Source organism: Sander lucioperca, chromosome 1 (assembly GCF_008315115.2).
Source record: "Sander lucioperca isolate FBNREF2018 chromosome 1, SLUC_FBN_1.2, whole genome shotgun sequence".
Classification (NCBI taxonomy): Eukaryota; Metazoa; Chordata; class Actinopteri; order Perciformes; family Percidae; genus Sander; species Sander lucioperca.
The window spans coordinates 45,280,638-45,292,773 of NC_050173.1; the positions used below are offsets into that span (position 1 = coordinate 45,280,638).

At 41.3% G+C, this 12,136-nt stretch overlaps 1 protein-coding gene across 2 annotated transcripts in view; it reads right to left on the reverse strand.

The window, feature by feature from the left end:
- The window catches only part of glra1 (glycine receptor, alpha 1), a 137,438-nt gene extending 127,576 nt beyond the window's left edge, over nt 1-9,862 (reverse strand). For both annotated transcript variants that reach the window (XM_031317114.2, XM_031317113.2), the window contains exon 1: nt 9,293-9,862. In XM_031317114.2, coding sequence (XP_031172974.1) covers nt 9,293-9,363 — 71 coding nt within the window. In that variant the 5' untranslated portion in view covers nt 9,364-9,862. The remainder of the gene's footprint in view (nt 1-9,292) is intronic.
- Nucleotides 9,863-12,136: the final 2,274 nt, after the last annotated feature.

Below are 12,136 nucleotides of genomic sequence, written 5' to 3' on the forward strand. Positions count from 1 at the left end.
TGGAGTTAAAAGTAGAATATTTCTCTCTGAAATGTAGCCGAGTAGAAGTAGAAAGTGGCATGAAAAAAAAAGACTCAAGTAAAGTATAAGTACTTCAAATTTGTACCTAAAGGTCCTATGACATGCTGCTTTTTGGATGTTTTTATATAGACCTTAGTGGTCCCCTAATACTGTATCTGAAGTCTCTTTTATATAGACCTTAGTGGTCCCCTAATACTGTATCTGAAGTCTCTTTTATATAGACCTTAGTGGTCCCCTAATACTGTATCTGAAGTCTCTTTTATATAGACCTTAGTGGTCCCCTAATACTGTATCTGAAGTCTCTTTTATATAGACCTTAGTGGTCCCCTAATACTGTATCTGAAGTCTCTTTCCTGAAATTCAGCCTTGGTGCAGAATTACAGCCACTAGAGCCAGTCCCACAATGAGCTTTCCTTAGGATGTGCCATTTCTGTGTCTGTAGCTTTAAATGCTAATGGGAGGAGAGTGGGGGGGGGCAAGATGGAGGCCTTGGCCTTGACCAACTGCCATGCTTCGCTCGTTTGCAAGCCATGATGTCTCTCTCTCATGGGCGGGCCAAATTCTCTGGGCGGACAAAGCAGAGAAAGGGGAGGTAACCTTTCCCCTTATGATGTCATAAAGGGAAGATTCCAGATCGGCCCATCTGAGCTTTCATTTTCTCAAAGGCAGAGCAGGATACCCAGGGCTCGGTTTACACCTATCACCATTTCTAGCCACTGGGGGACCATAGGCAGGCTGGGGGAACTCATATTAATGTTAAAAAACCTCATAAAGTGACATTTTCATGCCATGGGACCTTTAAGGACAGTACTTGAGTAAATGTACTTAGTTACATTCCACCACTGGAAATGATAGATTACATTGTCCTTATAGATTGTGCATACATTTTCCCCTTGAACAGCTAATTGATAATTATATATACTGGGGCTATATTTCAGCCCAGGAGTGAAATGTTTAGATTACGTGTTTATATGAACAGCTCGCTGTTTCCACTTGGGTGTTATTGAATATAGAAATCCATAGAGGGAAAGGTCACACTCTGCACATATTGTGCGGGTGAAGATGAATAGTTTGCATACTGAGGAGTCTGTTGCACGCTGCTGTGCATAGTAACGATCTGTGTGAGCACCCAGAAAGGAAAGAGGCGATCAATCTGCGTTATCACAGCGAGGCGGATGTGAAATGAGAAAAAGCACCTGATCAAAAGAGGAAAAGGAAACGATTGTTTGTTTCTCCGGAGAAGCTCTCGGAACCTGGAGATGCTTTATTTGTTGCGGTTGCACTGCGGCAAATGAAGCTATAAAAAAAAAAAAACACACATACACACACACACACACACAGAGCCTCGGCGTAAATCACCTCCGATACCTGATTAAAAGGGTAAACACAAAAGCCACGTACTTCTCTTTTTCTACTCCTGCACAACAGCGAGATAATAAATCCAGTCCATAATTGTATCTAAATTTCCCTCAAGGGGAATTTGTGGGCAAACTATAAATACACTCGGGTTTTAACATGAACATTCTTTTTCCTGAAACTGAAACACATTCAGTGCAAAACACACACACACATTTAAAGGCTTAAATTCACACACACACACACACACACACACGCGCATGCACGCACACACATACGCACACACACACACACACACACACACACACACACACACGCACACACGCAAACACACACACACACACACACACACACACACACACACGCACACACACACACACACTCACAGTGGTTTCGTCTAATGTATTGTACTGGGCATACTGTACTGTATATATATATATATATATATATATATATGGGCCAGAATGGGGGGGGGCATATCATAGTGGGGGGTCTGGGTGTCCTCCCCCAGGGAAATTTAGAGTGTCAAAGTCTTCATTTCCTGCATTCTGACACACTTTTATGCACCAATTTACGGTGGAAATACCTTTATTAAGCCTATGTGAAGAAGAAAAACACAGATGACATTTCAAAATATATCAAAATTATAATGGAAAGTATGTTTTTACGGCCATTGCACATTTTTAAGTGGGTATATGGAAATCCTGAAGCTTTCTTAGTGGGTATGCTGCGTATACCTGCGTATCACGTAGACTACACCACTGCACACAGACATCATGTTGCAGAGGAGAGCCTTCCCCAAAGCTTTCTACTACTAACTTTAGAAATTGTGCTGTTTCAACAACCCCCTCCTGCCTGGCAGAAAAAGCAATAAGGCAGAGATGTCAATGGCTGTTCAAAGGCCTGTCAATAATTTTGACTGACTGATACTGGTATTCCCTGATGGTCATGGCTTGTGCGTTGGCATTCTCTAAACGCAACGCACATACCGGTTTAATAAGTCGTTCCTGCCCGAGCGGTCGATAAAAGCCGGCGATGCGCTGGAGGCCTGAAGAACGTTCGCCCTGGGCACCTCGAGGTCAGGGCCTGTGCTGGGATTCTGGCTCAGATATGGACTACTATGGTTCATAGCAGTGGTGGAAGAAGTATTCAGATCCTTCACCTAAGTAAAAGTACTAACCCCACACTGTAAAAAAAAAACTCTGTTACAAGTAAAAGTCCTGCACTGAAAATGTGAATTAAGTAAAAGTATGTAAGTGTCATCAGGAAAATGTACTTAAAGTGTTCAAAGTAAAAGTACTCGATGCAGAAAAATGCTCACATTTTAGAACCTGGAAACGATCCAAACAGTTGTGTGTTTAATGGTCTAATCATCTCAGCTGGACTTGTAGGCCGTTATATTGTTGGGTAGTTTAATTTATAATAAAACATCAGATTTTATAAACTACATGTGTTTTGTGTGCATCAATCTTAATTTGTAAAGTAACTAAAGCTGTCAGATGAATGTAGCGGAGTAGAAGTAGAAAGTGGCATGAAAAGAAAAGACTCAAGAACCTCAACATTTGTACTTAAGTACAGAACTGGAGTGAATGTACTTAGTTACATGTCTAAGTCCTCGGGGTCAAATTTGACCCATTTTCAAAAAGTTTCTATATCAGAAATTTGGGTTTCTTTCAATCAAATTGTCCAAAAACATAACGTGGATGGTTCCCTACAACCATAACTCTATACAAGTGAAATAAATGATCAGTTCACTACTTTCATTGAATTTCAGTGTGTTATTCAATTTTATAGAGTTTGAAAAAAGTGACAAAAAATGTTGGAAAAAAACAACAAAAACATTAAAAAAAAAGTCGACAATAACATCGACAATAACATCGAAAAAATGGGGAAGAAGTGACCAAAAAGCCGGAAAAAAAAAGTGACAAAAATATCGGGAAAAACAGTGACAACATTTTTTGAAAAAAATGACAAAAACGTCACCAAAAAAAGTTTTAACTTGAAATTTTGACCCAGAAAAAAAAAAGTTGCATGGTCGATGGGAAGACAACACAAGGGTTAATCTAAAAATGGTCAACTATTAAATAAATCTCCAGCTATTTATATAATCGCTTAAATAAAAATCCTCTGATGTCAGCTTGTTAAATGTGAATATTGTTCTAGTGTCTTCTCTCCTCTGTGACAGCAAACTGAATCTCTTTGAGTTGGGGACAAAACGAGACACTTGAAAAAAACTAAGGATAAGGGACAAAGAGCCTGGGACTCTGGGGATTTGGGATTACTTTATGGTCCACCTGAACTCTAACTAGTAGCCTGATTGTGGGACTGTAACCAGATTTTTATGCCATCTCGATTTAATTTACTGATATTTTGTTTGATTATTTTATTTAACTAAATCTACTGTACTTTCTGTCTGCTCAGCTTGTACATTTTTCATTTTTCACACTCCTTGTGACCAGGATATCTTATGCTTTGACTGAAATGTTATTTCACTATCTGACCTTCTCGTCTTATTTGTCTTCTGTAAGCCGTACCATATGAGATGTTGTTTGTCATATTTGCAAATAAAAATAAAAATTATGAAAATAATGGTTAGTTGCAGCCCTACATACTGGGGCCTCTGAGCTCATCAGCCTCAGCAGAATGTGATAAATCATCAGATTAGAATTCTAAAATTAAAGTCAGAATTCTGACTTGATTTTCATAATTCTGACATTAACCTCAGAACTCAATACATGTGGCCCTAATCCTCGTCTGTACATACAGTACCACTGGATTTTAGTTAAATAGAAGTTGAGATGTGCTAGCATCAAGAGAAATTACCTCACCTTCTTGCCACTTTCTTTCACCCATCTTGACAGAATTCACAGATTTAAAATACAAGATTAAAGGTTTTGATTGAGATGAACATTTCCTGCAGGTCCAATCTCAATCTAAGTCCTCTGCTCTCCTCTCCTGCCTCTTTGATGATAATTGGAGCAGGGACAGAAAGAGAGAGAGGGGAGAGATACGTGCGAGCATATTCGTCAGGCCTGGCCCCGGCCATTGACAGGCTAATCAATGTTTAGTAATAAGGCGGAATGTGGAATGAGATGTGGGAGGGGGTCTGGGTCTGGATGGAAGGGAAAGAGATATCATTTAAGGAGCGAACTGCAGAGTCCAGACCATGGGAGCTGAGACGGCAATATCCCGACTCTGGTTCATTAACTAAACAGTGTGTGCTGAATGCAAAACTCCTGCCTCAAACACCACCACCACCAGCACCACCACCCAACCCACCCATCCCATCTGTAAACGGCTGCCTTATTCAATGGGAATGAGGGAGTCACTGCAGCACGTAGAAAAACGCCTCTGATAGTTCATATACTGAAATACCTCGGAGGTCGTGCAGGGAAATAAGATTCAAACACATGATGCAATAGAGCGAAACGTGCAGGGGACCCTGCAGGTTGGAAATGCAAAACAGGAACCAAACACATTATTCCAAATTATATCATGAGATATTTGCATACAATATGCATTCAGTGTAAATTGGGGGAAAAACTGTGGGTAAAAGTAAATAGGCTCATTCCCAGTGTGCTGTTTGTTCCCAATAAGGAAAAACAAATTAAAAATATAATAATTTTGCTTTTTTAAAACATCTGGAGGATTTGTAGCAATGCAACTTCACCAGCAACGCATGCAACTTAAAATCCTATATATAAGAAATGACGGATTTGTTTTAGTTTCCTGTATGTCTGTTTATAGGCTTCTTCAGTCCTCCACTACACTTCAGAGAAATCTTGTACTTTCTACTCCACTACATGTATCTGATGGCTGTTGTTTGTGATTACTATACAGATCTCCATACAAAACTAATGATCAATTTCTAATACTTTCTGGTACACAATGCATTATTATGCCATAAAAGGCTTAAACTATAGTTAACGGCTTAAGTTTAACCTTCTGTGCAGTCAGTGACATTTCCTTGAACCACTTCCTCAATGACTGCACACAGCTTCTTTTGCAACGTGCACAAATATAACTTTAACTGCTAATATTCTACAAGACCTTGTGGCCATTAACAAACTGAAGAATAAATAAAAATGTTGTGCATCGTCATGTTTCCTGTATTGAGTATCATTGCCAAACATAACACTATACCTTTTAAAAGCGAGGAATAATTTCCTGTCTCCTTCTCTGGGCATCGGGTCATCTGGCTCCATCACTACATTTATGGCACCCTGTTTTCCTGCGCAATGTTGTGCAGAACCCCGCAGGCTAAAACAATGTTGCAAACTTTTTCTGCCGTGTATAGTAGGGTCCCCCCCGCTAATGCAAGGCAGAGCCATCTGCCCTTAATCAATCCGATGGAGCGCTCCACCGTGGCCCTTGCGCGTACGTGTGCACTGTTGTACGTTGCATAGAGGTTTTCTAAAAGAGCCAGATCTGCCATTGCTAATAAGTGATCAACTGATGACTTCTCCTTCTCCTGTTAAACTGATTATATGCTGCACCGCAAGTCCACACTGACTCGAAAACTTGCGTACACAAGTTTAAACTTGACGTGAGATTTGATCGTAGCCTCCGCTCACGTCCACATTGATAAATGCCGAGCTTTGCGTGGAAATGACCTTAGGCAGGTTTTACGCTTGTTTTCTGTCGTACAATCGTTTCGTAAATGAGGGCCTATGTTTCCAGCTCTAAAAACTCTGGATCCTCCATCATGCACCGCAATAGCATCTTTTCATCTTTTGCCTGGCTGGTAAACACGTATGTCTTTCAAACTCTACAAGCTCCAGTTGTTAACGCCAGCTACAACATATATTTTAACGCTTCTGACGTGTTGATGCATCAGTAATAAGGATCCAATAATAGAATATATATTTTAATATAACACTCGGCACAAGTACTTGTAATTTAAATACATAAGTACATCTTGCAACTTTTACTCGAATAAATGATCATCACAAAATAAAAGTTAGTATAAAAATGTTGATACTTTATAAAAATGAATAATTCACGTGTGAGCTCTACAAATCCCAAGTCTGCTGCTATTATTCATGATCCCAGGAGAGCAATTTAATGGCTGGGAAGGGCAGTGACATCAGATGCTTTTTCACTCTTTATTAAATGCATTCACCTTGTTGATGATGCATTAGGTGTCCCATGGCCCGCAGCCAAAAAACTCCTGAATCCAACTTCCCCCTCCACCGTCCATTTGATCTATCTACCACACAGTCCTCTGATGGGGTCTGCAAAATATCCTTCAAAAAGTGTATGACATCCTTCCTTAGTGGTTTGATTGGGTCAAGTTTTACTCCGTCATTGATAATTGTAGGGCTGAAACTATATGTTCATTGTCGATTAATCTGTTGATTATTTTCTCGGTTAGTTGTTTCGTCTTTTAAATATCAGAAAATGGATTGAAAAATGTCAATCAATGTCAGTGTTTTCCAAAGCCCGAGATGACATCCTCAAATGCAGTGTTGTAGTACCTGAGATCGGTCTTGGTCTCAAGACCGATAAATAGGATAAAGAGGACTCTGGATTTTGTGTGGCAGGACATATATGAAGCCTTGTAAACTTAATGGATAAGAAATAAGGCCTAGATATGGTGACTGAGCTTGAACACTGAGACCAATGACAACATTGACAAGCACCACAATCATTGACCATCCAACTTATCTAGCCTTTCTGTTTATAGGAATTTCACTATCAACACAAAACTAGCAATCACCGAATCACAAGTGTAATGCTGCAAAGATCAATCATTTGTCAGCTGTTAAATTGATCAGCAACTATTTTGATAATTTATCAGTTTGAGTCATTTTTATACGCAAAAGAGTAGACATTCTGTGATTTAGCTTCTTAAATGTGGATATTTTCTAGTAGAGTTGTGGCGATAAGTTGATTTAATCGACAGACCTGTAAAAAAGACGTCCTCAAGACATTTGAGGACGTCATCTTGGGCTTTTGGAAACACTGATCGACATTTTTGACCATTTTCTGACATTTTATTTTTAACTAATCCATTAATTGACACAACAATCAACAGTTTAATAGACAGTGAAAATAATCATTTGTTGATGCCAAGTCCATTCTACATTACCAACTGATGGTGACAATAGCCATGTTTTTTTTTTAATCATTTGTCACAGACGAAATGATGGATGCAACTTCACATTTCAGGCAACATCCCCCTTGAGCGTCCAATTGCATGGCAGCGTTACCATGTGCTCTACTGCTGCAACACTAACGTGAGGGTTTGGTTGCTCAGGGGTTTAGCATACATGCAAGAGGACCTTGATAAATAGGCAACTTTGGAGGCAGCAGGGATGAGTAAATGTTGCTTCCAGCAGCAAAGGGAACTGGAGATGACCTAAAAAAAATCAACATGGGTACACCAGGGGAACATAGAAATATGCACAAAATATGTCTGGATGTAGCAGCTGGCAAAAGTATGCCTACTACGTCAAATTTGGATGCATCCTGCAACAAAACAACTCATATTTGAATTCAGAGAGTAAAGAAATGGATGTTTGGCTGATTTGTAAGGCTGACTAAAGAAACACTCATTTGGGTGCCCGGGTAGCTCAGTTGGTAGCGTGTGCGCCCATGTGTAGAGGTTTATTCCTCGACGCAGAGGCCCAGGGTTTGAATCCGACATGTGTCTGACATGTCTTCCCCCTTTCATATCTAAAGCTGTCCTAATGACTAAAGGCAGAAATGCCAAAAAAATAACAAAAACTAATTTTGTCGATTAATCGATAAGTTGATTTAATCGACAGATCTGTAAAACTGAGTTTCTCCACAAAGAATCATCACTTTAACAATCACTTTAAATCTTGTGTTTACCAGAGATGTGCTCATAAGTTTCTTGGAAATAAGTCATTAAAGATGAAAAAAAGCATAAAAAATGACTAATCGACTAAAGAAATCTTAGTCGACTAAGACCAAAACGACCGATTAGTCGACTAATCGAGAAAGAGGGGGCAGCCATACGGATCTGCTGTTTTTGTTCTTTTCTTTTGTTTTCTTTTCCTTTGGTGTTTTGTGGCTCTAGCTTGATGTGCAACTAATGCAGCAGCAGCAGATTCAATTGCTGTTAATCGATTAATGGATTGCTTGTAATAAAAGCAGAAATTACAACCCAAACCTCATAACAACTGATTGTCTTATTGAACCGGCGAGACAAATGAGATAAGCTTTTTTTCCCCGGGAAAGAAGACCCCTGTAATCAGAGGCTAAGAAATTAGGGAAATGATTCACATTTTCATTGCTTTTGGATTAAAAGTCACCTTTACGTGGACAGAAAACACATCTACAGTCTACACACATGACCTCCACAAGCCTAAACATCGGTGTGTGTGTGTGTGTGTGTGTGTGTGTGTGTGTGTGTGTGTGTGTGTGTGTGTGTGTGTGTGTGTGTGTGTTTGTGTGCATCTGTTATTGCTATCAGCAGCTTTAGGAATCATAACTAAGAGCATCATATAAATGCCAAGACGTGGCACCCAGAGAGTCTACTTTTCTCCCCCACATGCCTGTTGACACTCTGGAGAAACACATCATGAACACGCAGACCGCCCACTAGTGGTCGCTGTTTTTGCTCCCCCATACAATCCTGCATGGATTCAATGCGACTTAATGCAACTCACTGTACAGGCTGACGTGCACATGAGCAATAACGCACCCAACCACAAAGGCAACTTTTCAAAAGATTTCCCCACTTCAAGACTTCTGAAGGGAGCTCTGGTGTTTTCATGCACGACCCAAATGGCAGCAAAGCAATACAAATGCAAATGTGTCAATGTTATCAGAATCCACACAAATTACACACACACACACACACACACACACACACACACACACACACACACACACACACACACCGTTATGTTTTCAGAAGTGAAGTCCATTTCATGCCTCTGCTTACCTGAAAAACACTATCGTTTCCCACAAATAGATCCCCAGCGCGTTTAGTCGGCACATTTTTGCCAGTCTCATTTTGTTTGGAGGGTTAGGGGGGTGAAGGTGTTGCTGAAGGGGAGGGGGGGTCACACTCTTGAGAGGATGAATTCCCCTCCAGAAAAAAAAAAAAAAAAATCCTTTAGTGGTAGAAAAGGAGGAGGAAGAGGAGGAGAAGAAGAGGGGAGGGGGGTTTGATATGGTTTATGACCTCCAAGGTGAGCCGAAAAATGTTCCGCTTTTTTTTCTTTGTGTGTGTGTGTGTGTGTGTGTGTGTGTGTGTGTGTGTGTGTGTGTGTGTGTGTGTTTCAGATCCCGGAGTCGCCGGTACTGAGTCGCGGGATGCTCATGACCTCACCGGCCATGAAATCATGCTTGTGTCCGCTGTTCACGCCTCCAGCGCCGCCGCCGTTTAGCCGGCGAAAAAATCCACAATCCACAATATCCACCCCGAAATTGTGTTCAGGACCACGGACAGAGGCAGAGACACCGGCGGGTCTGCGGGGAGGAAGCTCGTCCAGGTTTTTTTTTTGTTGTGGGGGGGGGGGGTGGGGGGACAGAGAGGGGAGGAGGAGAGGGGGGGGGGGGGGAGGTTAGCCGCTCACAGGCTGCTGCTAATTAACACACTTACACCCAATTACTCTTAAGTCCAGTCTGTGCGATCCACAGCGGTTAACGGGGAAATAAGACATATTCCTTCAGTGGTGGAAGAAAAAGAAAAAAAAAAAAAAAAAAAAAAAAAAGGAATCACAGGCTGTTCTTACTGCAGGAATAAGCTGCGTATCACTGTCTCCAGAGGGTCTGGCAAACTGTGCATGTGCGTTGTATTTCCCTAATTCCACTCGCAGAATATAGAGCCACACAGAAAGAGTGCTGGTCTCAGATCTGCACGTTTTCTCTCACATGTATCCCAGAGGCAGCCGGTGCGACGCTCTGGATCCGTGCGTATTGGCTGTTGCGGGAGTCCCGGCACTGCTGCTGCTGCTGCTGCTCAGAGAGGGATGTCTGCAGGTAGAATAAGTCTGCCTCCTTTACCTCTTCTCCTTCTACTTCTTCTTTACCTCCTCCTCCTGCTGCTGCCTCTCTCTTCGTCTCGTAAGTGTCTCCCAGGGGCGAGTAGTAGTAGTAGTACTTGGCGCTGAAGCAGCACGGCTCAGCTACTCCCATTGTCTGGTGGTGGTCAAGTTGGAGACGCACCGGCGGCCACTGCTGCGCTCCGCATCCGCTCCCATCCGGGCACCGCGCTTCCGTTAGAATAAAAAAAAAAAAAAAGAAGAAACAAAGAAAAATCACGAAGAAAAAAATCCCCTCAGGAGACGTGAGAGTGTTATAAAGACGTAGAGACCTGCGTGTCGGACTGATGTGGACCCTCTTCCATGGCAGGAGAGCGACAGTGACACTGGCCTCTGTCCGTCGCGCTCACACATATACACACACACACACAACAAACCACACAAGGAGGTACAGTATGCTACAGACAGGACAGCCAGCCTCGGTGCGCTCCGACACTGTGTTTTCTTGCTGCAGTCATTTAGCAAACTCCAAAAAACGCACTTCACAGTGGACAGACACGCCCCTCGAATGCTGTCATTGGCCAGCGCGGTCCTGAAGCCCGTCTCTGATTGGCCGACAGAGGTGTCACTAGCCGGACAGGAGCTCTGCCCCTTACGCATTAATCCCCTGAGGAAAAATCACTGTAAAAAGAATTTATTGTAGAGTTTAGACTGAACTTACAGACATACGCTCCTAAAGATATATTTATTATAATATACACAGTATATTATGTGTTGGTTGTATTGTTTCATCTGTTTTTAATGTGCTTAATGTGATGGGTTTACTGTAAAGTGTCTTTGAGTACCATGTAAAGCACTATATAAATAAAATGTATTATTATTATATGTGTGTCTTTGGTGCTCAGCAGTGACGGCAAGCACTTATACTAAAGGGAAAAGGGAGTTTTTTTCTTTCAAACACAGAGGCAATTGTGGCCGGGTTGGCTCAGTGGGTAGAGCAGGCGCACATATACTGAGAGGTTTATGCCTCGACACAGAGGTCCAGGGTTCGAATCCGACCTTTGACGGTTTCCTGCATGTCTCCCCCCCTCTCTCTCCCCCGTCACCTAGCTGTCCTATCAAAATAAAGGTGGAAAAGCCCAAAAAAATAATCTTTCAAAAACACAGGCGATTCAAAGTGCTTTACATATGGCAAAACAAATAAAAAATTAGAACATTTGAATACACAATAAAAATGGAAATTAAATCAATGAAAGTAGAACAGAAATAAAAATACACTAAAAAACAATAGAAAATGAGCACAACTTGTAGTACAGTTTCAGTGCAGTGATACCTGCAAAATTTAACAAATACATTCAGCAGCTACATTATTATTATTATTATTATTATTATTATTATTATTATTATTATTATTATTATTTTTGTGGCATTTTAGGCCTTTATTTGTGACAGAACAGGCTTGAGCTATGTTACTGGTTACATGGCGTTCGTTGTTCGACTTGGTCGGACTGTTTTCCCAAGATGGCGACCGCATGTAAACGTGAACGGTACTGTCTTTATAAACTATATTTTTAATAAACTGTCTGTACACTAACAAAGTTCTCAATGCTTCAGTTTCCATGTAGGGACCCTCATTATGCTACCGTTGAAGTGTGGGGCTATTTTGAGCCTTGTTAGCAGTGTAGAAATACCGATTTCTTTTTACTTTACCTGTGCCGCGACGACTTTACATTTCCAGGATAATTGCCTAACAATGTCCCTCACCTTCCGCTCTCTGTGTGTTGCCGTTCTCAAAATCC